Source organism: Bubalus bubalis, chromosome 5 (assembly GCF_019923935.1).
Source record: "Bubalus bubalis isolate 160015118507 breed Murrah chromosome 5, NDDB_SH_1, whole genome shotgun sequence".
NCBI classification, from domain to species: domain Eukaryota; kingdom Metazoa; phylum Chordata; class Mammalia; order Artiodactyla; family Bovidae; genus Bubalus; species Bubalus bubalis.
This window is the reverse complement of record NC_059161.1, coordinates 5376930-5403454: the sequence shown is the minus strand read 5'-3', so window position 1 is coordinate 5403454 and position 26525 is coordinate 5376930. Positions and strand designations below refer to the sequence as shown.

At 38.8% G+C, this 26525-nt stretch overlaps 1 protein-coding gene across 39 annotated transcripts in view; it reads right to left on the bottom strand.

Moving 5' to 3' along the window:
• Positions 1-4021: 4021 nt before the first annotated feature.
• The window catches only part of LOC102404366 (membrane cofactor protein), a 39116-nt gene continuing 16612 nt past the window's right edge, over positions 4022-26525 (bottom strand). Inside the window, exons 6-14 of one of the 39 annotated variants that reach the window (XM_044942643.1) lie at positions 18632-18814; positions 18150-18236; positions 17999-18040; positions 17844-17885; positions 14937-14990; positions 13422-13453; positions 12641-12763; positions 12032-12075; positions 4022-6593 (exon numbers count right to left, since the gene is read on the bottom strand). In XM_044942643.1, coding sequence (XP_044798578.1) covers positions 12046-12075; positions 12641-12763; positions 13422-13453; positions 14937-14990; positions 17844-17885; positions 17999-18040; positions 18150-18236; positions 18632-18814 — 593 coding nt within the window. In that variant the 3' untranslated portion in view covers positions 4022-6593; positions 12032-12045. Of the gene's footprint in view, positions 6594-9068; positions 9158-9951; positions 10299-12031; positions 12076-12640; positions 12764-13417; positions 13454-14936; positions 14991-17843; positions 17886-17998; positions 18041-18149; positions 18237-18631; positions 18815-26525 lie in introns of those variants that run through there. The other 38 variants (XM_025285338.2, XM_025285351.2, XM_044942644.1 and 35 more) reach the window with 38 other exon arrangements.

The following is a 26525-nucleotide window of genomic DNA, read 5'->3' as shown; positions in this document are numbered from 1 at the left end:
CCATGTGTTTGTTTTTCATAGATTATTTTCCATTCATAATTTTATGATAAGTGGAGCCCTGAAAAATTAATTTGCTACATGCAAATGTTACCTACTTCATAAAGAGTTCAAAGTCAGTTACAGCAAACAGATATTAAAAATGTAGCCCGTTAAGAATGAAATTCTGTGAGCCAAGAAATAAAAGGAGAAAAACAATAATAGGGAAGTGTTGCAGACCTGAGTTGAAGGGGAAACTGACCTCAGGCGCAAATAGGCTGCAGCCCCGGAGCCTTTGCAGTCAGCATTCCCGCAGAAATGTTCGCTTAACTGAGCCCATACTCACGTGGCCCCTAGAGGGAGGTGCACTGATAAATTCAGCGATGTTAGGAGATGCAGACGTTCTCTACTTTTGTTCTTCATTTCTATCAACCCTTGAAGACAGAGTGAACCAGTTCTGTAAAGGTTCTCAAGAGATGAGCCAGATTTGACTTCACAGGGGGTTTCACTTCGGGAGTCTTCAGGTTGGAGAGCTGTGTCCCCTTGATTGACCTTTTTGAGCAGAAAGTGCAAGGCCAGCCCTGATCTACCTGCAGGACTTTGATTTCACATCTGTTCTCCATACATGGTGGCACCTCAAACACTTGGGAAGCGTTTTGAGGTCCAGTTCCTGCCAGTCTCCCCCCAGCTGGCTGCCCTGCCCAGTGGGGTGGGGTGAGGTGGGTGAAGCCTCTGTTGGGAAAACTTCCCTGGGAATGGGGGGCACCTCCCACTGTAGCTGTAGGGCTGTTTGGGGCTATTGACTGGAGAATTCAGGTTCTGGTTCCCAGGATGTGGTGGGAACAGTTAAGACCCTGGATTGTTTTCTTCACTTCTCTGCTGAGGTAGCTACAACAGACCTATGGGCATAAAAGCTTTGGGTCAACTGTAAGAAACTGAACAGCTTCTGATTCACCTACCGTGTCCCTGGCTCCAGGCTGCTGCTGCCAAGTCGCTTCAGTCGTGTCTGACTGTGCGACCCCATAGACTGCAGCTCACCAGGCTCCCCTGTCCCTGGGATTCTCCAGGCAAGAACACTGGAGTGGGCTAGGTATTGCCAATAAAGCAAGTCACCCGTGGATTCTGCCAGCAGGTTGCTATGATTCCAGTCCCCAAATGAGAAAGTGCCAGAAGATCTGGGTTTAACATGAAAGCATAAAAACAATGACTTGGGACATCTTTTCCATGAAAGTAGTTTCTGGAGTTCTCATGAATGCTTAATTTTAAACAAGTGCTCATGGCTGTGTCATGAGAAGCAAAATGAAAGCCCCTTGCTTGTAACTGAAGGGCCACTCATGGAGGATTATTTTTCTTTATTCATCTGAAGGTTGACAGCTTTTTAGCTAAAATTAGCATCCCAAGGTGGTTTGTGCTAATAGATTGCTGAGCAGTGTTTATTTTGAAGACAGCTTGAGTCTGCTTTTGTGACCATGCTTTCAACTTAGAAAATGCTTTGCCAGGCATGGGTCTATCTAAGTTTTACCACATGTTTATGGCTTTCTGGGTGGCTCAGTCAGTAAAGAATTTGCCGGCAACGCAGGAGACCTGGGTTTGATCCCTGGGTTGAGAAGTTCTCTGGAGAAGGAAAGGGCAATCCCATGGGCAGAGGAGCCTGGCCAGATATAGTCCATAGGGTTGGAAGAGTCAGACACGACTTGACTACACCACAACCACCACTTGTTTATCACCCCAAACAGGTCTTCTCGAACCAGCAGGTGAAGAATCGGGGTGGGGAACTTTCTCAATGTCATCCGGACGTGGATCGATGTGGTCACCTGGTGGTATGAACACCAGAGGAAAGGAAAATAGTTTATTGACCACAGACCCCTATATTATGCTTCCCCCATATGTAAGCCATAAGGGACTGAAGTTAGCCATTTTTAAAGGTAATTCTTTAGAAGGTAAGTAGGAAAGAGCTAGTTAATTCAAGTTGAAAATGACTTCTAGGTATCCCAGCAGTGACTAAAACCTCTGAGTTTGAACTACGCAGAGAATGTGTCAGATGCCCTCGCAGTCCACAGGAGGGCAGCAGTGTGGTGGCTTTAAAGTCTGCCCGCGCCATGCCAGGGTAAGGTTTTCTAGATAAGCCTGGAAATGATGAAAGCAATGCAGACTGGGAAAAGCAAACAACATCCCCACCCCACCCCATCCACAAATGTGTGTGAAGATCAAATGGTAACTCACTCCAGCATTCTTGCCTGGAAAATTCCATGGAGAGACATCTGGTAGGGTATACAGTCCATGGACTCGCAGAGTCGGACAGGAATAAACGACTAACACTTTGCAGTTTTGTATCATTTCTGGAAGACGAAGACTTTTCATTATCACCATAAAAGCTCTCCCAGTATATCTTATGAAAAAAAAAAAATACAGCAACTGGAGGACAACTGGTTAAAATCTGCCCACCAGTGCAGGGTTCAGTTCCTGGTCTGGTTAAGAGTCCACATCTCAGGGCAACTAAGCTACTTCGCCACAACTACCAAGACCACGTGGCAGAAGTTATGCTGCCCGTGCACCGTAGAGCACACGCCTGCAACAGAAGCAGCCTGTGCACCACAACCAGAGAGGAGCCCCTGCTTTCTGCAACTAGAGAGCCCTGTGCAGCAAGAAGACCCAGCCCAGCCAAAAATAGTACAGTAGCCTCAGGTTCAATTCAGTTCAGTCGCTCAGTCGTGTCCAACTCTTTGTGACCCCATGGACCACAGCATGCCAGGCCTCCCCGTCCATCACCAACTCCCAGAGTCCACCCAAACCCATGTCCATTGAGTCGGTGATGCCATCCAGCCATCTCATCCTCTGTCATCCCCTTCTCGTCCCGCCTTCAATCTTTCCCAGCATTAGGGTCTTTTCAAATGAGTCAGCTCTTCGCATCAGGTGGCCAAAGTATCAGAGTTTCAGCTTCAACTTCAGTCCTTTCAATGAACATTCAGGGCTGATTTCCTTTAGGATGGACTGGTTGGATCTCAGGTTACAGGTAAATAAAATTTGGCAAAATGTTTTTTCTTTATAGGCAAGCTAATTCTCAGCGTTGGCATTATAAAGATTGTTTCCTTTGTTTTTAACCAGATAGCTTCCTCGGATTAGCTGGGTGACAAGATCTTAATTCAAGTCGTAGTCATTTTCTGACTTAACAGGCTGAATTACAAAAACACATTTTTTTCTTGCAAATATAAACACTTACCTCTGTCGTTACAAGTTTGTATGTGCAAGTTCACCTGCAGACGTGGACTCTGAGGCTGAAGAACCACTAACGCAGAGGTTCTCCCTTAGCTGATATTATAATCACTTGGGAAGCTTTACAGATGCCTAATGCCCAGGCACACCCCAGGTCAACAGCGTGACAGGGGGAGGGGGTGGGGGCGCCCAGGCATTAGTAAAAATCCCCAGGGGATTCCAGAGTGCAGCCGTGCTTCAGAAACATGCTATGCTTTCATGGTTGGGACCCGGGTTTTTACTCAGCTACACCCGTGTGTAAAAGTGATGTGGAAGATACGTCTTCTACCACACACATAGACGTATGTGTTCCCTCAAGGCCAGGAAATCATGAAGGCTGAGAGCCAGGCGGGAATCAGGAAGGGCTGCACACGATGGATTCTGTGAACTGGGCCTGAGTGATGCCCAGGATCAGACAGGACCAGAGGCCTTCAGGCAACAGCGAGCCAGGGGTACAGCAGTGAGCACAGGATGGGTGGCCTGGCTGGCTGAGAGCAGGCTATGTGAAGTGCTGCAGGTGGAGAAAAGCTGGGCATTAACTGCAGAAAGTTTTCAAGCATCATGAAATGGACATTATGCTGCGGGTAACAAGGTGGGACTGAACGCCATGAGCAGGGGAGGCACGAGGCAGGCTGGGAGGGGAGAAGCCTGGACAGACTTCAGGCTCTGAGACTGGAGGGCTAGAAGGGGTGACTGTGGGAGGGGAACACTTCCAGAAGGTGGGCCCGATTAGAGGCGCACTCTCACCTGAGATAAAACACTCCGGAAATAAATGCACCATCACAAATGAAACTTCTCCATAATGACATTTTATTTTTTAAACAGACTCAAAGGTTCAATTCTCAGAAAACAATACAGACATGAGACGTCTCATTCCACTGGGGACTCACTCTTGCAGTTTTAAGTTTAAATTCAAATACACTTTTCCCTCTCATTCAGACAGACATTTCTAGAAAAAAAATGGTTTCTCCATATATTTAAGTAATTGACAAGTTATTTGCTGACAGAACATTATTTATATGTACACATATTTCAATCTTACATATGTTACACTGGAAAAACTAAATTTGAAGTGGAAACTATTGTGAAAGTCTATTTTGGTAAGCACAATAAACTTTGGTTGAAAGCATTTCCTTGAGGTTTTAAGAAATATGTACTACAGCCACCCCCATGCTTCTGAGAAACTGTTAGATTCTTAAAGAGTATGTGATAAAAAGGGTGCAGCAGAACTTCAACTCTGGATTTGTCTCAGAATTCCTGAATGTATTCTGTTCAAACTTCTCTTCCACATGCCTTACCCAAGATTACAAAGGGAAGGACCACTAACAGAGGGCCTTACAAACATGTTCTCAGGGAGAAAACCTGCATTTACTCTTGCTTACCCTTGAGTCCTCATTCGTACCTTTCTAAGGCAACTTTTCTTTGGCCCAGTTTGTGCTACCAACTATGAAGTGTGAGGACTTCCACTTCTTGGTGGTCCAGTGCTTGGGTTTCTTTGCTTCCACTGTGGGGGGCACAGGTCTGATCTCAGCTTGGATAGCTCTGCATGTCAAGGTATGGCCAAAAAATTTAAAAAAAAAAAAAAAAAAAAATTTTTTTTTAAGGTGTAAAACAAAACCTGTAAAAATCTGAGTCAGAGCAGAGTCCCTCCTCTGTGGCCCCTGGCGTGAGGACAGAGAAGCGGGCTGGGGTCTGTTCCACCCTAGTGTCCAGACCCCCCTGAGCTGTCTCCTTTTTCCTTCCCTTTGCGTGACCTACAGCTAATCCACGGAGTTGAGTTTGCTTTTCTGAAATACAGGGCTTCATTTTTACTCTGCCCTTTACAGATGAGGTGAGGAGCCCATAAAGACTTAAGATTCTGATACAACCTGAGGTTATCTGATGAATTTATTCCCTACAAAACTGCTTACATTCTGATGACATGTGTAAAGACAGACATATCTTTATCCAAGTGGGCAGAGAAAAGCCCCTAGAGCCAGACTTTAGAGTGGATTCTAATTCTCTTAGAGAGTAGAATTCTTCAGCAGAAACAGACACAACGTTGTGTAAAACAAAACAAAACAAAACAAAACTATAGTACAATAATAATAATAATAAAGTGGAATTCTTCTTAAGAAAACTATAAGGCCACAGCGTTCACTTTGTCCTGAGCTGGCATTATTGCCATGGGTGCTAAGAGTACTCTAACTTTGTATAGAAGCCTGAAACTGATGCTGAATTCTTGGTTTCTCAGACTGGCTTATTATAAATAAAAGGGGTGAAGAACAAATGCCAGATAAAAACTCAACAGTATCTCTAAATTACCACGAGGTTACACATTTTTAAAAATAGCATTTTAATCTATTCAATGTAAGAGTATTTTCCAGTAATATTCTTAGTTAAGAAACTCAAAGAATGAACCTTAAGAATTGGTAATCACCTCTGAACAAAAAAAGATTCCAAAATCACTTTCTTTGCAAATGAAATGTAATGTCATTTTGCAATATAGTTCTCTGAGTTTGGAGATCTTATAGAAAAAAAAACAAACACATTTCCCTACCTTAACACTACCAGGAATGCCATGTTGACCTACCCCATAAATCCAGTGCTATTTAAGGAAAAACAGGCAAGGCGTTTAAACCTAATTCATACATGTTTCAAAGAAGCATTAAAGAATAGTGACTATACTTCTGCCACATTAAAATGTTTTAATGTTCCTATGGCTATCGCTTAGCAGTTTTATTTCTGACAGTGTAAGAAAGCAGCAAATAATCTTTATACTTTTTTTCCTTCAGTATTGAGACAAAATTGAGAGAGAGCATTGCGTTAAGTTTAAGGTGTACAGCATGATTCGATAATGTCAATACCTACAAAAAGCTTTTTTCTTCCATGTGATTAGAACTTTTTAAGATCCACTCTCTTAGCAACTTGCCAATATAAATACAGTCTGAGTAACTCACGGTAGCCACTGTGCTGTAATTACACCCAGTACTTTCTCACCCTATAACTGAAGGTTTGTATTTTCTGACCACCTTTACTCAAACCCACCCCCACCAGTCCCCCACCGCTGACATCGACAAAGCTCATTTTTCTTCTGTGAAAGCTTGTTTTTTTCAATTCCACGTATAAGTGAGATCAGACAGTACACACGTCTTTCTTTATATGACTTATTACCCAGCAAAATCCCCTCAAGGTCCATCTGTATTGTGGCAAATGGCAAGATTTCCTTCATTTTCATGGCTGAATGATACATGCGTTCCTGGAAACGGTTCAGTTCATCTATTCTGTTGGAGTGGCTGCTTTATCCTGATAAGTGGTGTACGTAGCGCTACATTCTGCTTTCCTATAAGGGAATAGAACAGTATGTACCGTGACATTCTGGTTTCCTAAGAAGCAAGGTTAAGAAGACAGCATCAGAGATGAACATAATTAATAATGAAGTACATACATTAATTCCAGAAGCCCATTTAGAATAGGGAAGACTAAAAAAAAAACAGCTACATACTAGTAAGAGTCAGTGAACTAGGAAATAAATGATTTTTTAAAGTTATTCCAATGTTCAACCAGGCTCACTCTACAAACTCTTTTTTCTAATTCTGTATTGTAGCTTGGATTTCCTCCAAGACAAGAAATAGGGCAGTCGCATATACTTAGTAAATATCCTCCTATCTTAATTTAGGACCAACGGGAGAGAATAGAGAGAAGCACGTTTTCGTAATATTCAATTTAAAATCCAGCTTTGAGATGAAACTTATACAAAGGTAATGAATGATTCTGAGTGTTCACGTTCAATAATGCTTCATTTACCCCTCACTGTCAAGGAAATCACATATTCTGGTTAGAGTCTCCTAAGTAACTAAAACTCACATCACACTGTTTTGGTGTTTTTGTTTTTGTTTTTTTTTTTTTGGTAACAAGGAACATCTTTCTAAACCCTGTTATTCAAGTCCAGCGGTTTCCAAAGAAATATAATGCAAGTCACACAGGGAATTTTGAATTTTCTAGAAGCCACGTTAAAAAAGGGAAAAGAAAATTAACTTTCATAGAGTTTACGTAACCCAACATCCATGGGTTGTACATTTTTTCCCCATGAAGTCTTTGATGTGTAACTGTGCACTCGAGCTCACTTTACGTAGGAGGAGCCAGTTTTGACATTCGCAGCAGCCATGCAGGACCACCGGCTCTGGAGCTGGGAAATGCAGCTCCACTCCTGCTTCGGAACCGGACTACAGCAGACAGACTACAACCCAACGCGGACGCGTCGGCCCAGCGAACCCTCGGGTGCCTGCCTCATGACGAGCTGACCGTGTGAACGCCGGAGACTTCATTATTCCCCTGGAGGGGGAGGCTTCACTATGAGCCAGCCAGCGCTGCCGCGCGGTGCTTGTTACTTGGCCGTGCCCTCAGGACTGTTGTGGAGAGCGATTCAACAGTCAGGCCTCTCACTAAATCCTCCAACACCACTGTATTCTGCTATTTGTTGAAGTGAATACACTTTTTTTTTTTTTCTCTAATAGTAGTGGAACACTTATTTTCTTAAATAGAATTTTAAACAGAAATCCAATATGAGAAGGATAAATAAGCATTTACATAAAGTTAAAGAAACAACTCATTGGATATAACATCAAGCTATTTAAAGATGATTAAAATGTGAAAGTGAGTTACTACTTACAGTTATGTCATATTACCTTCAGCATTCACTAAGGTAACTTCAAGCGTTTACAGACAATTTGAAAGCTCATGGACTGTCTGAAAACTGCTTTCCTGGTTGGTTGGAGCCTCAAAGGACTCCTTAGAGAACAGAGCAGATACATAGGGCGGGGTAGTTGGTATATTTTTGTCTTCCCCTCTGCTCCTGTGATCAAAGACATCGCTCTGCTTTTACTAAGGAACTGCCCATCTTATTGGTCTTTGTGGAATCTGCTCTCAAGTTCATGACTGTCACCTAGGGTAGTGCCTTGCACGTGAGTGTGGAAGTCTATCTCCTCTCTTCCTAGCTATGCAGAGACACTCAGGCAGAAAAAGAACTTCCAATTCATTTCATTCAGAGCCAGAGATGGAGGGGATTAAATGGCTAAAGGGAATGCATTTCACATAAAATTTGAGGCTTTTTGCTGGTGCTGATTTATTTACTTTTTTATATGCTAAAAATATAGTGGCTGAGGGAAACAGTTAAATGCCTTTATAGAACTAATATTTACAAGCTGAAACTGAAATTCTTTACCAAAATTACATAAAATGTAGTTTGGTTTCTGTCAAAAAAAAAAAACCTAAAAGTGAACTTCAAGTGGACCTACTATCTGATTATTTCCCATTAGACTAAAAAAATTCCCCCAGATTTGGATTTACAGCTGCTAGAAGGTAGAGCTGAGTTGTTTCTTTAGGTTTATATAAATGCTTATTTATTCTTCTCATATATTGCATTTCTGTTTAAGAAAATAAGTGTTCCACTACTACTAGGGGGGAAAAAAAAGTGTATTTATTCACTTCAAATAGAAGAATATAGTGATCTTCAAGGATTCATTGATAGGCCTAACTATTGAATTGCTCTCCACAACAGTCCTGAAGAAATGGCTATATAAAATACTTGTCACAGTCTGACCAAAGGTCAAAGGGTCATTACTCTCTGTTGGTGCCTATGTCAAAGCAAAAGCCTGTCAGTGCATATTATTTTACATTAAAACAGGGAAGGAGAAAATATAAATACCACTAATCTCAAAGAGGGGAACCAGAATCCAAATGTCCTCCTTGCTGTCTACTGTCTACTTAGCTCAGCTCAGGATATCGATATCTAAATGTTCATCAAGTATTTTACAGAAGAAAGGACATCTCTGAAAAGAAATGCAACAGAAAGCAGATACCTTTTAATGATAAAAGCAAACGTTTCTCTCATCTCTTCTCAGAGAGAAATAAAATGTCTTGTCTGTGGCTCTCACCAGTTACGTATGTGCTGAACAGAGGAAGGGGAAAGTGTTGAATAAAATAGTGAGGTCACACCAAAAGGAGCAAGAGTGGCATAAAAATGGGGTAAAAATCAATGAGGGGGGAGAAGGGAAGTAAAGCTGACAATTAGGCCCATACACTATGTCTCTTCTGATTCTCATTAGGAAGTTGAACCAAGAATTTGGTGCAAGAAGCAACTTTACCCTTGCAGTCTTATAGATCATACAGCAGGTAAACAGACTCTAAATTTGCATATAATGTTTACTTCTGAAACCGCCTAGTCTCAAGTGAATAATGTACACTCGTTTTCTCAGAATGAGAGTGTATGGGGAGACACAGTCCTGGTCTCCAGCAGCACAGCCTTTGAGGCGATACATGGGGCCTGTATTAATCCCATGTAACACTGTCTCAGAAACTGATGTTATGACATCCTCCATTTTCAGATGCATCTTTTGCATCAAGGACAGTTTCTTCTTGTGCACAACTGTTTCCACCTGAGGGAAGACCTCTATAAAGCATTATATGACTTCCCATTTTTCTAGGATGCTTCTAAATTTTGTAAATACGCTCTCTCAACTAATTACAAAATCTTTTTTATTTACTAGTTCTTGCTTAAAAATTTTAAGGCCTTTGTTGAATGGTTAAGAATTTGAGAACCAGGCAGAAAAATGTTCAAGTTAATTTGACCATTCAAGTTTTGGACCGTGTCGTTACACTCACCACCAGCTGAACTGGATTTACCATTTACAGTATATCCGAAAAAAGCTTCAGTAAGATGCATTTAAGCAGACAACTTAAAAATTACAACATTTCTCGATCAATCTTTATTAAGATAACATAGTTTACAATTGCACAAGTAATAAATATACTTAATGGAAAAAAAGAAAAAAGGTATTTAGTTACTATTACTAAAATACATAAATTATTTCAATAATTCTACTGAACTTAGCAAACTCTCACTTATCCCGTGATGATTTAACCCAAGCAGAGAAAATTGATCCATTTATGAAAAAAAAAATATTCACCACAAATAATTGAAAACATTCATGTTAACAAAAGACATCTGGTGTTTGGAACCACATAGTCAGGACATGCAAACAGGACTCAGGCAGGAGCAAAGGAGAGAGCGAAGGGCTGTGGATCCAAGTCTGGAAAGTGTGGTAGAAGAGCTGGTTAGGAAAGGAAGCTGTGCGGGAAAAGGAAGGCGTGTGCACATGGAGCCTGTCAGCTCACCTGGGACCCTATCCTCTTTGTTGTGAGCTAAGAAACAGAAAACTATAGCAGAATGCTTTAACCTTGTGGCCATTTTTCATAATTTAATGATCTTAAAAAAAAAACACACAAAACACTACTTAGGGGATTTCCCCGGTGGTTAAGGCTCTGCTCTTTCAATGCAGGGAGCTTGAGTCTGATCCTTGGTCAAGGACCTAAGATCCCCTCCACAAAAAAAACTACTTATTTTCATGCTTTGGTATAAATCCTGTAGGACGGTAACTGTGTTCCCAAATTATCGAAAATACAAGTTCATATTGAATCCATTTTGTATCAAGTTTTAACAGCAAATTTGTGTTTTTGATTTGTTTTGAGGCTCGTAGGATCTTAGCTCCCCAACCAGGGACTGCACTCCTGCCCAAGGCAGTGAAAGTGTGAGCTCTAACCACTGGACTACCAGGGAACTCCCATTAACAGCAATTCTTGCGCCTGGTATCCTGCTTCCAGATTTATCCCTACAAATAGAGAAGGAACTGCATATAGTTTACAGTCTTGTAAGGGAGTTTCCAAAGCAATGAAAGCAATTTGGGGTGGGGGAGAATGGAGATTCAATAGTGCAAAAAATATATCAATAATAAAAATAATTACCTTTTTAAAAGAAAAGCAAACTAAAGCTAGGTATTATTTCACATTCTTTTAAAAAGGCATGCAACAAAAATGTGGAGTCTTTAAACAATCCACTTCATTGTCTTGAACAGGTGAACCATTTCCCAATAAGCTTGATGGTGCTTCTTCAAAGCTAAAGATGGGCACATCGGTAACAGTCTACACTCTGCTTTCTCTAAGTGTCCTCCAGGCCCAGCAGCAGCAGCCTCACTGGGGAACTCTTTAGAAATGGGATCTCAGAACTCTAATGCCCCTGATACCTTAACCTGGGGGTGTGATGCTCAGATACTTGTTTAGCTTTAAAAGACTCATTCACTGGTAGACAGAGTTTGGCTAATATTTGTTAGGAAACTGTATTTTCGTGTAATGATGTTTTACACAAAGGCCAGTAAGGAGCAGAAAGCTATTTTGTTCTGCTTTCTTTAGAGGTTACTTCTAGTTAACAAATTTTAGACTTGTCAAATATTTCACTGATGGTGTTTCCATGTTATACCGCCTGTGTATATGCAGTTTTAAAAATATACTACTGATAGAGAAATCAAACCTGCATATTATATGTTCTATAAATATAAGATTCAAGGTTCAAATGAAGGCACTGTGGATATTTTTAAAAGATGACCAAGAAATTAAAAAAATATATATTTAGCTCTTTATGAGTGAAGAATGTACTTTTATTACATAGTCCAAATGCAGTGATTAAAATAAAAGGAATATAAATATCATAAAGCCATTAATACCATTCATTTTTAATTATTAGTTTGATTTACAAAGCAATAGGGAAAAAAATCACTAAAAATTAGAAATATCAAAGCACTAATTTTGGTCTATGTTCCAGTTTTATTCTAAGTCTTTCATTAGATTTTAAATTACTTCATTAAAATTTAAAATGATGTTTAAAAGGTACAAGTTATATATTTGTACCTTTTGGCAATTTTAACTCTCTCCCTTATTTCATTTTTATAGATAAAAAGACAAAGTTCATGAGGTTCCTTGTAAATCTTACCCTCTCAGCAACTTTTAGTTTAACCCCATCAGTTTTACTTCAACCTAGTAAATTAAGAGAACATAAGAGGGAAATCAAATGATGTTGCTTTAAATTCTCCAGTTTAACTGTATAACAAATCTAAAAGAAAAAAAACAAATTTGGTATCTGAAGGAGACATCTATGTAGCTTCTTACAACTACCTACCTAAATTATACAGACAACTGAAAACTTGCACCGTCAAAACTGCAGTGACTACAGCTATCAAAGTCTCCACAGGGAATCATTTTATATGTAATCCTGGTCATTAGTCCAATCTAGGAAGTTGGGTATGCCTAGAGTAGAGAAGACCCCAAAGCGGTCCATGATTCATTTCAGCACTTATACCTCAAATCCCACAGAAATTTTTCTTACATCATAATTAGTTGATGCGACCTGCACAGATTACTCTTACAGCAGTGATATTAAAAACAGGTGAAAACATTTTCAGCGAAGATGTGTAATTCACACAGCACACTCAAGCAGGAGCAATTTTTAAAAAACACATAATACAGAGTACAAACAAAAACTGCACGAAAGAGTGTCAACAGTGAGGAGGAGCAACAGATGAAGGAGCATGCTGTACTTTACCCTTTCTTCCTTTGTCTGCAAAAACAGCGGTACAGGCAGAACAATAATCCAATGCCAATAACTACGAGAAATCAGGAGACAAATGTCACGTGACCAGGAGAAATCACTGCCAAGACTCAAAATCTAGCAGAAGAAAATGAATGCTGATCAGAGGTTCCCTGGAGGCTCAGATGGTAAAGAATCTGCCCGCAATGCAGGAGACCTGGGATCAATCCCTGGGTTGGGAACATCCCCTGGAGAAGGGAATGGCAATCTACTCCAGTATTCTTGCCTGGACTAGAACAGACAGTGGAGCCTGGTGGGGTTGCAAAGAATCAGACATGACTGAGTGACTAACACTTTCATTTTCGGCTTTCAGATACCCATGGCCAGAAAATGGTATCTAATTTAAGCACATATACATTTCTATTCCATTTGGACTCTTCAGTATATTGTATTCTTTGGATTAAACAGTATACAGTAAGTCACAGAAATTCTTGATTAATTTACAAAATTACCCAAAGCATATTTGGGATGAAAACTCATATGAAGAAAACTCACCTTTGAAACAACATATATTATTTAGAGTTTGTTAGTATGTGGACAGGCAGAATAGACAGGAATAGAGTAACACTAATACAAGGTAGTGTATTATGTAAAAAGTCAGGTTTTCCTGTTTTACTTAATTTCAAGCTATAAAGCTATAAATATTGAAAAACCCTAAAAAAAAAAACACAAAACTACACTTCTTCAGAGCAATGTTTTGATTCCATTGGTATCAAACTTATTGACACTTACGTACAGCCACAATGATTAGCACGATGTATCCTGCACCTGTGAAAAATGAAAACAGTTTGGGAGATAAGTTAAGTATCTGGCATCTCCTAGGAGGGGCTGCACTTTTTTTCACCAGACCATCCGTAACCACAAAGGAAAAAAACTGTCAATCTAGTTTAAGCACAACTGCTGGTGTTTCCAGGTTATCTGCACCACAGAACCCTTCTGATCAGATTCCAGAGTTAGGACACTAACTCTGTGACACTCTTAATAAGGAATAACACTTTTCACTGCTGTTTGCTCTGGCTACCATGTCAGGTTATTTAGTGAAGGTTAACAATTAGAATTCACTAGTTTGGAGGAAAACCATTTTTAAAATGTGAGTATCCAACTATGGATGGTTTAGTTCGACATTCAGTTCTTTTATTACTTACGACTTTAAGTTAGACATTTAATGTCTATTTTTCCCTGAAGTCTGTGGGATAAATCTGAACCCATGAAGAGTCTTCATTGTATCACCACAGCTCCTACCCCACTTTCTCCCCAGATGAAGACGTGGCCCTAACTCCCTAGGGAGACTCGCTGAAAGTAATGCAAATTAAGACTGTAAAGGGAACACCAGGGCACATGGATAACACTATGCACAGAAGCGTAAACATGCATTTTTGACTATCCAGAGGGCACTGAATATACCACCAAATCTTAATTCTTAGAAACGGTGGTCAGTAGCACCTCTGCTTCTAAACTGCCATTACTTTTATTATCTGTAACGTATAGCAGGTAACACAGCGTACAATGTCCTGTACAGCTCTGCTCTTTATTTCATAAACATTACCGAGTGTAAACATCCTGAGATGGCACTGGATTCTCTTGGCAGAGTGCCAGTGTGAGCACAGTTTTCACAGGGAAACTATAACAAGCCTAAAGTGCATTTTATAAAAAGACTAACTAAACTAGTCTAAAAATAGTAAGCTATTTTTCTTCATTTCCTTATCAGTAAATCTTTATAGTTCATGTAACTGCCACAACTATACTTCCATCAAGTTCTCTTACACATACTGTGTGAACTACGTGTGCAAACATTAAGTGTGCTACCCCACCCTTGTACAGAAAAACTAACCCAACAATAGTACTTCAAGGCTTGTGTTCACAAGGTACCAACAGAAAGAAAATTCATCTACAAATTGCCATTACAAAGTAAAACTATTACATGGAAAATAACTTAAATGTTATATGTGTTAGACTACGTATAGCCATATTATTATTTTAAAAAGTAAACTTATTATTAGGTATCCTAAGTTGAGCAACCTCCTAAAATCTGTATTATCTACATGTGTCTAAAAGTACCCCTTAAATATGTCATAGGATCTGCACCTTTAAAATTCCTTAAAATGTGCAATTTTACAACTACAAATTGAACAATTATCACCAATTTTTAACATGTTTTTCTTTTCTAATTATAGACAATGGTAATATTTCCACACAGAAAACTAGGGCCTTATGACATGACACAGGGTTATAATCAGTAACAAAATAATACCTAAACCCTCAGCACCGCTAGGGGGTGATGCTTCAGTAGGACGGGGGGGATCTCCTAGAAGAAAGGAAAAAAATGCAAGTTAAAAAGAAAAGAAAAAACAATAGAGCTTAATGTCCTCTAAGTTCACAGGTTTTGATTTTTTTCACTTTGTACAAAAACTCTTATAATTTCATTCTCCTTATATAAACTACATTAATGTTTGTCATTAAAAGTAGTATCAAAATATTATAAATTTATATTCAATACCAAAGCATTCTACTTCTTGTCCAGTAACATTTCCTAGGACAATATTCTGTGGTACAGCAAGCAAATTTATCATTACTGTGGTGTCAGAATAACCCTATGGATTCGATGTGATTATACTTAAAACTAAAACAGAAAAGTATATTTGTGGAGGCTAAACAATATGCTACTAAACAAGCAATGGATCACTGATTGAATCAAGGAAGAAATTTTTTTAAATATCTGGAGAAAACGAAAACAAGAAAACAAATCCAAAATCTATGGGATGCAGCAAAAAGCAGTTCTAAGAGGGAAGTTTACAGCCACATAGCCACACTCATCAAGAAAAAGTTGGCCCCAATTAACAAAATCAGAATGAAAAAAGAAGGTACACAAACACTGAAGAAATTTCAGAAGCTATGTAGAACAATTTAAAGAAGGACATGAATAAATAAGTGTAGATGAAAAAAAAGCTCAGCCACTGAACCTGGATGACTTAGTCCTGGAGTCATGGTTAGAGAAGTGGGCTTGGAATCTGGAGCAGAAAATTAGATTCAATTCTCCAGCCTTATCCATACAAAATTATGGATTTAAATTTGGTATTTGATTTTTTATAAAGATTCTCAAAATGAATTATTTCTCAAAATGAAAAATACATATACTCCCTAAATTTTGCAATTCTACTTCTGTAAAGTTAACCTAAACACATGTTTACCCAAGTGCACAAGAATGTTGCATGGGAACGTTCACTGTGCCTTTGTATATAATGGAAATCCTACAAGTTAACTAATAACAAACCATAAAAATAACGTGCTCAGAATAAACATATGATTCTTTAAAAAAATACCATCCATATAGTTTCCTATTGCATAACTTGTATCCTTCTCCAGTTAGTATTTTGCCTACAGTTTTTCATATTTGCAAAATCTGATCTACTTGACCACCATTATATGTTGCTAATGATGTTTTTCATACTAACTGATGACAGAAAATGATTGACAGTCTCATGAGGAATTTTGATTTTTGATATTTTAAAATAATCCATAGTTTTATCTTCACTGTACATCTGTCCTCAGAATTCTTCTTTTAAACTGTATCAGTGCTTTATAAATCCTTTATGAAATGCTTATGTCAACTCTTCCCTGGGACTCAGAGGTTAAAGCATCTGCCTGCAGTGCAGGAGACCTGGGTTCGATCCCTGGGTCAGGAAGATCTCCTGGAGAAGGAAATGGCAACCCACTCCAGTATTCTTGCCTGGAGAATCCCATGGATGGAAGAGCCGGGTGGGCTACAGTCCATGGGGTCGCAAAGAGTCGGACACGACTGAGCGACTTGACTTTCACTTTCCTTTATGTCAACTCTTTAAAAGTCTGCCCAGACTGATGCTCTTTCCACCCTTCCTCTAGTCTCTAGCTTCTGCGGCAACTAAATACAAGCCAGAGATAGCAGCCCTGAACTTAGGAAAACAATTCCTTCCAACATATCAAAATACTCATTCAAGTCTCAGGCAGAGGAGCTGATCAGCAGTCCCTGCTAGAATTCCTCCATTTCATTCCAATAAACAAGGGCTTTTTCTGCCTTTTAGTTGTTATACCACTTACTTTCTGTTGCCAATTCCCCCTTTCCCCTCAAAAAACAAAAACAAAAACATCCAAAACAAAAAACGCTCAGTAAAGAGAAAAACAATAATTGTTAGGAGTGGGGGAGTGACGGAGGTGGTAGAAATACTAGTCTCATTCTAGAGACAATGGTAATCTCCCAGTTTATAAAAAAGAACCAAGCTGGTCAGCCTGGGAAAGGAAACAGTCCTGGACCCAGAAGACACCCTGTACAGGTGTCAAGAGATCACTTTTAAAATGAATAAATCATCCGTGTTGATGACACAGAAAACATACATGCTAAAAAATAGAACCTGTGGACCTTCCTCTACACTAATATTAATCTGAGTGTAACTGGTACAAACTGCCTTTTAAGAGCTTTATAGATACCAGGGGCTATGCTAAGTGCTTTAAATGAATCCCACTTTAAATTTACTATCACTAAGTAAGGAAGCCGAAGAATTGATGCTTTTGAACTGTGGTGCTGGAGAAGGCTCTTGAGAGTCCTTGGACTGCAAGGAGATCCAACCAGTCCATCCTAAAGGAGATCAGTCCTGGGTATTCATTGGAAGGACTGATGCTAAAGCTGAAACTCCAATACTTTGGCCACCTCATGCGAAGAGTTGACTCATTGGAAAAGACTCTGATGCTGGGAGGGATTGGGGACAGGAGGAGAAGGGGATGACAGAGGATGAGATGGCTGGATGGCATCACCGACTCAATGGACACGAGTTTGAGTAACTCCGGGAGTTGGTGATGGACAGGGAAACCTGGCGTGCTACAGTGCATGGGGTCGCAAAAAGTCGGACACAGCTGAGCAACTGAACTGAACTGAACTCAAGTAAGGAAGGTTAGAAATCATTTTACACATAAGTAAACATATTAAAGTTTACTTAACTTGCTATCTGCTTATATCTGCAGACTGCACATAATTTCAGAATCACTCAATCTAAGAACTAAAAAGGCTGTGAATATTTCATTACTAAAATTGATAAATGAGTATAAATCATTGGAATTTAAAAGATTTTGAAAAAAAATCAAAAGAATGTAAAGGATTTTGAAATATATAAGCAGGAAGTTACTAAACCTGAGACACTGGGAATTGGATGTTGGGTGCTGCGAGTCGACGCTGGGAAAAAAAAAAAACACGCAGATAGGATCAAACATTTGGGAGTTACTACTGGCATTTTCACCAGGAATTTAAAAGATTTTTGAAAAAATATATGTAGGAAGTTACTAAACCTGAGACACTGGGAACTGGATGTTGGGTGCTGCGAGTCGACACTGGAAAAAAAAAATGCAGATAGGATCAAACATTTGGGAGTTACTACTGGCATTTTCACCAGGAATTTAAAAGATTTTTGAAAAAAATATATGTAGGAAGTTACTAAACCTGAGACACTGGGAACTGGAGGTTGGGTACTAGGAACTGGAGGTTGGGTACTAGGAATTGGAGAGTGGGTGCTGGAAGGAATCGACACTAGAAAACAAAATAATGGAGACTGAATCAAAAATTTGGGCATTAATACTGTCTTTTCATTCACATGAATTATGCCTTTCATTCTTGACTTATTTAGGTAAAACTCCCTATGCTTCAGTTTACTCTGAAAAATGACTGCTATCCATTTTTACATTTAAGAATGCCTAGCAAGAGACATTTATATACCTGTGTTATGTACATGAAATGCTAAGACCCTACAAAGGCAGAAAATCGCTGCAGCAGATTTCTTGTGAATTTGAAGTCATACAACTATCATAGAAATGAATACAACACAGTTAAATATGAACATTGTTTCTCTTCAGTTTTTCTTGCATCATTGATATTTAATGTGAAAGAAATAAAGAACAAAAACAAAAGGAAGATAGTATTTTTACCTTTAATACACTTTGGTAGCTCAGGCTCCCAAGTACTGGTCTCACCACAGACAACTATACTGTTGCCATGAAGGTTAAAACCCTCATTGCATTTAAGTACAACCGTCGCTTTGTAGTAATATTTTGGTCCAAATCCTGAGACTATCGTTCCATGTTCAATGGCTGGATATACACATTTGACCACTGAAAAATTGAGAAATTCCAGAATTAATGGAAAGCCGCTTCTACACGGGACCAGAAAAACTAGTGCAAAGTAATTCCAGGGGGAAGAAACAGGAAAGAAATGAAAAGATACTAATTGGGGGAAAAAAAGAAAAAAGAAACCTTTGAGCATCTGAACTCCAGGTAAAGGGATCTAGAGAAATCTAGCAATGTGTTTTTTTTTTTTTTAAAAACCTAGAACAGACTGTCATAGTTCATTTGCTTTTCTACATTTTCTTTCCATTACTGACAAGTTTTGAGAACCGTCTGACTACCAGATACAAACTCAGGGTAAGGTCAAAAGTAATTTTCTTCAGTTTGAGGATTTTTTTTAAGATCATTCTGACACTGATTATATACCTTACTCTTTTAGAAAGGTAGCAAAAGCTGTTCTGAGAAGGTAACGTTTGAGCTCAAATTTAAGTTGCAAAGAAGCTAGCCATGCCGAGATACGAAAAAGAAAGTTTTCAGGAGGCAACAGCACACAGAAGCTAGGAAGTTCAAGAAATAAAGGTCAGTGGAGTTAGGGCAGTGTTTTCCAAACATTCTGGGCTACAATCAGAGATCAAGAAACGCATTTTATGCTGTCAACCAGTATATAAACCAACAGGCCTGAAATAATCTTAGTAGTGGTATGTCCCATTCTGCTGCTGCTGCTGCTGCTAAGTCACTTCAGTCGTGTCTGACTCTGTGCGACCCCAGAGACGGCAGCCCACCAGGCTCCCCCGTCCCTGGGATTCTCCAGGCAAGAACACTGGAGTGGGTTGCCATTTCCTTCTCCAATGCATGAAAGTGAAAAGTGAAAGTGAAGTCGCTCAGTCGTGGCCAACTCTAGCGACCCCATGGACTGTAGCCCACCAGGCTCCTCCGTCCATGGGATTTTCCAGGCAAAAGTACTGGAGTGGGGTGCCATTGCCTTCTCCTGTCCCATTCTACTCCACTCATAAAAAGTACTCATCCTGTCTTAGTTGACTTTAGTATCTATTAATGGGTTTGGCAGAATTGGGGGAAAAAAAATCAAGAAAACACTTGCCTGAGTAGTGAGTTCAAGAGAACATCTTATGAGATTAAATCCAAATGACAAATAAGGGGCAGATAATATGCAGCCTTTTAAACCAGAAGAGTGTTCTTTCTCTTTCTTTGGGTCTGAATTTCCGTCAGGTATCATTTCTCTTCAGCCAGAAGAACTTCCTTATCAATTCTTATAATCCAGGTTGTTAAAGTTGCTCAGTTGAGTATGACCCCATGGTCTATACAGTCCATGGAATTCTCCAGGCCAGAATACTGGAGTGAGTAGCCTTTCCCTTTTCCAGGATAATCCAAGTTGACCAATGACAAATTCACACAGCATTCTACATTAAGTGTTGTTTTTTGGGGTTTTGTTTTTCCTTCAGCATATTAGCAGAAATTGTCTTTTACTTTCAATAGTTCCATGAAAGTCAGCTGTCACTCTCACCTTGGGGTGAGAAGAAAAAGGAGACAAGCTTTCCTGTCTGTTTCTCCCTCTCATTGGCTGCTGCCTCTTTTGTCTCCAGGAGTTCAAACATGCTGTGCTTAGCTTAATTGGGGGTTTCTTGGTAAATTTTTAAAATTTATTCTGCTAAGGGCAGTGAATTTCCCAGATATGTGGGGTTGTTGTTTGGGATCAAATTTACATAATTTTCAGCCAGTATTTCTGAAATGATTTCCTGCGTTGTTCTCTCTTCTGAAACTCCAATTAGATGTATGTTCAGCTGTTTGCTCTTTCTCCCAAAGGTTTCTGTCTCTCTCTCTTGTTTTAATCTTTCTTTTCAAACCATGCTCGATTTCTATTGCCCTGTCTTCAGGTTCCCTGATTTTTTTTTCACTGTTGGGCCAATATGCTCCTAATTGCACCTAATGATTTTCTTGTCAGTTGGGTTTAGTAGATACAAAGTGCAGACAGTAAATCTCACCCTTTTCTAAGGTGTACAACTGTATTAGCTTTCATACACCAAAATAATCATGTAATTACCAACACAATAACAAAAATTCCATTATCTCCACATACTTCATGTCACTTTGTATCAACCCTCCAGTTCTCAACCACCTTCCCCACCCAGCCAAGCACTCATCTGTTTCCTGCCTGATAGCGTTGCTCTCCCAGGATGTCCTAATAGAATCACAGCCTCTGAGTATGGGTATTTTATTTAGTGTAATGCACTGGAGATTCCTTTGTTGCATGATTCAAGAACTCATTTCTTTTTATTGCGGAGTATTATTCCATTGCATGGATACAGATTAGGCTGTTCATCCATTACCAGCTGAAGGACATGTGAGTTAATTCCAATGTGGAATGATTATGACTAACGCTGCTTTGAATATTCTCATGCAGGTTTCTATATAAACATACATCTTTTTACTTACATTGCTGAGTTGTATGGTAAGTGTATATTTAACCTTATAAGGGACTGCCAAACTGTCTTCCATAATATTCGTATCACTCTGTATTCTTACCAGCAATGCCTTAAGAGTTCCAACTGCTGTATATTCTTGCCTATTAATCGTATTGTTAGTCTTTAGTTTTGGGGTTATTTGTTCAGCTATTCTTAATAGCTGTTTACTAACATCTCATTGTAGTTTTAAAGTCCATTCTGTAATTTACTATGACACTGAGCAACTTTCCATGTATTTGGGGATCCATATATTTTCTTTGGTGCAATAGGTCTATATTCATGTTGCCCATTTTAAAAAACTGGGTTGTTTTCTGATTGTGTTTTGAGAGTTATTTATATTGTAGATACAAGTCCATTAGCAGATATGTACTTTGTAAATGTTTCTTCCCAATTTATGGCTCATTTTATTCCTTCTTTTAATAATGTATTTGAAGTAGAAGTTTCGAGTTTTAATAAGTCCAGTATATTAACCGGAGAAGGCAATGGCACCCCACTCCAGTACTCTTGCCTGGAAAATCCCATGGATGGAGGAGCCTGGTGGGCAGCAGTCCATGGGGTCACTAAGAGTCGGACACGACTGAGCGACTTCACTTTCACGCATTGGAGAAGGACATGGCAACCCACTCCAGTGTTCTTGCCTGGAGGATCCCAGGGACGGGGAGCTTGGTGGGCTGCCGTCTATGGGGTTGCACAGAGTCGGACACAACTGAAGCGACTTAGCAGCAGCAGCAGTATATTAACATTTCTTCTTTAAAGAATCATGGTTTTAGAGTTGTATTTAAGAGTTGTATTTGTGCCTTTGACTAAGGCACAAATATTTCCTATCTGCTAAAGCAAAAATCTTTTGGTTTTAGATTTCACATTTAAGTTTTTGGTTCACTGTGAGTAAATATTTGCAAATGGTGCTAACATAGTGTTGAGGGTTTGTTTGGGGTTTTTTTTGAAAGGTTGTATTTCTGGACACTACTGTTCCACGCTCTACATGGCCGACCTTTCACCAATACTGCTCTGTCTTGATTACAGTCCTCACAGCAGTGTTTATCAGAAGTCTTGACAGCAGGTAGAACGAGATGACTTTTTTCTTTCTTCTAAATTTCTATTGACAATTCTAGTTCTTTTATTTTTCTAAATAAATTTTACAATCTTTTTGTCAAGTTCTGCTGGGATTTTATGGGATTGTCCTGAATTTATAGATCAATCATAGAGGATAGACATCCTTATTATATTGTATTTTCTAACCCATAATCACTGACTTTTCTCTATTTATTAAAGTCTTGTTTAATTTCTTAGGTTTAGTTATTTTTACCATTTAAATATTTCACATTGTTGCTAGATTTACATACAAGTATTTTGGGTTTTCAAGTTGGTGTAAATAGTACTTGAAAATTTTCAATTTCTATTGGTGTTTTACTAGTGTATAGATGTACGGTTGATATCTGTGTGCTGATCCCGGTAAAACTTCAGTCTTTCAAGTTTTCTACAAAAACAATCTTGTAACTGAATAAAGTCTATATTATTCCTTTACTCGTCAATATGTATGGCTTGTTCTACTATCTAAGAACTCCAAATACCAGGCTGAGTAGTGTTTTAACAGAAGACATTTTTTTCTTGTTCCTACCTTAAACATAACCAGTCTTTTACTATTAATTATAATATTAGCTGGGGAATTTTTATAGCCGCCTTTTGTCAGCTTCAGGCAGTTCCCTTATATTCCTCATTTGCTGAGTTTTATAATGAAAAGATGATGAATTTTGTCATATGTTTTTTCTCTGCGTCTATTAAGGTGGTCATTTTTTTTTTCCTTCAAAGTTTCTTGATATGGTAAATTACACTGATTTTTAAATTTGAATCATTCATGCATTCATAGAATAAACTTCACTTGATTATGATGCACTCTTGTTTTTTTAAGAAAGGATTTGATTTATTAATATTTTGTTAAAAAGTTTTAGTTGTAAGCCCACTTTGGATACTGTATAACACTTGTCTTGCAGTGTTTCTGTGGTTTTGGTATCAGAGCAACACTGTTCTCATGAAATGAGTTAAGAAGTATTCCCATCTCTTTAATTTTCTTGAAGACTTTGTATAGGGCTGCTGCTATTTATTCCTTCCTTAAATGTTCGGTATAATAATACCCTAGTGAGGACCTGGGGCCTGCACCACACTTCATGAGGTTTTGGAAAAATATTTATTGAATATAGTAGATTTGCTATCTCGTGTTAGTTTCAGGTGTGCAGCGCAGCGATTTGCTTACTTGTTTTTTTCCCAGATTATATTCCAGTACAGATTATTACAAGACATTGGATATCATTCCCTGTGCGTGCATGCTCAGCTGCTCAGTCGGGTCTGACCCTTTGCCCACCAGTGTCCTTCTCCCATGGGATTATCCCAGGCAAGCCTACTGGAGGAGGCTGCCGTGTCCTCCTTCAGGGGGTCTTCCCAACCCGTGTCTCCTGTGTCTCCAGCACTGGCAGATGGGTTCTTTACCACTGAGCCAGGCAAACTCGAGATAATTCCCTGTACTATATGGTAGAATACTTGCTGCTTATTTTAGGTGTAGTAATTTGTATCTGTTAATCCTTTACTCCTAATTTGTTGTCCCTCCCTAATCCCTTTGGTAACTATATATTTATCTACTTCATCTGAGTCTGTTTTTGTTTTGTATGTAGCATCACTCGTATTTTTTTTATTCCACATTCAAGTGATATAGTATTTGTCTTTCTATGTCTGACTTAATTCACTAAGCACAATATTCGCTAAATCCGTCCATGTTGCTAAATACTTGTTGCTTATTTATTTCAGGTATAGCAGTTTGTATCTGTTAACCATCCCATGCTTCTAACTTGCTGCTCCCTCCCCTCTTCCCACTGGTAACTGTAAGTCTGTCTTCTACATCTGAGTCTGAAATCATTTGTATTATTTTTTTGATTCCACATTCAAGTGATATCATATAATATTTGTGTGTGTGTTTTAAGTCCATCCATGTTGCTGAAATGTGTTTTATTCTTTTTAAAAAACCAAGTAATAGGCCAATATACACACACAAAAACACAAAACATTTTAATCCAATTGCCTGCTGATGGGCACATGAGTTGTTTGTCTTGTGAACAGTGATGTTATGAACACTGGGGTAAATGCACCTTTTTGAATTAGAGACTGCTTTTTCACATGTATACTCAGGAGTGAGTCTGCAGATCATAGTTCTATTCTTAGTTTTTTAAGGAACCTCCAGACTGCTTTCTTTACTGGCTGTACCACTTTACATTCCAACCAACAGTTTAGGAGGGTTCCCTTTTCTCCTCACCCCCTATAACATTTATTACTTATAGACTTTTTGATGATAGCTGCTCTGAAGACTGGTGACACTTCACTGTGCTTTTGATCTGCATTTCTCTAATAATTTATGATGCTGAGCATCTTTTCACGTACATGTAGGCCATCTGTATGTCTCTCTTGGAGAAATGTTGATTCGGGTCTGCCCATTTTTTAATTGCGTTGTTTGTTTTTTTCAATACTGACTTACACGAGGTGTTTGTGGATTCTGGATATTAACCTCTTGTCATTTGCATCATTTGCAAGTACTTTCTCTCATTCCATAGGTTCTTTTGGTTTTGTTGATTGTTTCCCATGCTGTGTTAAAGCTTTTAAATTTGATTATGTGCCATTTATTCCTCCCCCTTTTTTTTGCCTTGGCAAACTGACTTAAAGAAAATATTACTACAATTCTGTCAGAGAGTTTTATGTGTCATGTTTTACACTTTGGTTGTTACACCATTTGAGTTTGTTTTGTATGTGCAATTTATTTTTGTATATGGTTCTATCTAATTTCATTGTATTATATGTAGCTGTCCAGCTTCTGAAGCACCACTTGTTGAAGAGACTGTCTTTTCTCCATTGTATATTCTTGCCTTCTTTGTCATAGGTTAATTGATCACAGGTGTATGGATTTATTTCTGGGCTCTCTCTTCTGTTCATTGATCTATAGTTTTTGTGCCAAGTATCACACTGCTTTGATTACTGTAGCTTTGCAGAACAACCTGAAGTTAAGGAAAGGATATACCTAGAGCTTTGTTTCTTTTTCTCAGGATTGCTTTGGCAATTCTGGATCTTTTCCATATAAATTTTAGGATTATTTGTTTTGTCATAGGTATTTTGAAAGCAATTGCATTAAATCTGTAGATTGCTTTGGGTAATATGGTCATTTTAGCAATATTAATTCTTCCAATCCAAGATCCAACAACACAGTATATTTCTCCATTTCTTTAAAAATTGTTCAGATTCCTTTACTGATATCTTACAGTTTTCAGTATATAGGTCTTCCACTTCCTTGGTTAAGTCAATTTTAGGTGCTTTTTATTTATTTTGGATACAATTTTAAATGGAATTCTTTTTTTTTTAACTTGGTGTGGCATTTCATTATTTGGGTAAAGAAACACAACAGATTTCTCCATGTTCATCTTATATCTTCCTACCTTGTTGAATTCATATATTAAGTTCTTCCAGTAGCTTTTATGACTAACCTAGACAGCATATGAAAAAACAGAGACATTGTTGCCAACAAAGGTCCATCTAGTCAAAGTTACAGTTTTTCCAGTAGTCATGTATGGATTTGAGAGCTAGACTATAAAGAAAGCTGAGTGCTGAAGAATTGATGCTTTTGAACTGTGGTATTGGAGAAGACTCTTGAGAGTCCCGTGGACTGCAAGATCAAACCAGTCAATCCTAAAGGAAATCAGTCCTGAATATTCATTGCAAGGACTGATGCTGAAGATGAAACTCTATACTTGGGCCACCTGATGCAAAGAACTGACTCACTGGAAAAGACCCTGATGCTGGGAAAGACTGAAGGCAGGAGGAGAAGGGGATGACAGAGGATGAGATGGTTGGAAGGCATCACCAACTTGATAGACATGAGCTTGAGCAAGCTCCAGGAGATGGTGATGGACAGGGAAGACTGGCATGCTGCAGTCCTTGGAGTTGCTAAGAGTTGAACACAACTGAGTGACTGAACTAGAGCTTTTATGAAGACTTTGGCATTCTCTATATAGAGTATGATGTCATCTGTAAATAGTGACAGTTTTACTTATTCCTTCCTATTTTGGATAATTTATTTCTTTTTCTTTTCTGACTGCTGTGGCTGGGACTTCCAATACTATGTTGAATAGAAATGGTGAGTGGGCATCCTTGTATTGTTTCTGAATTTCAGAAAGGTTTTCAGCTTTTCACCTTTGAGTATTATGCTGTCTGTGGGCTTGTTGTAAATGACCTTTATTATGTTGAGA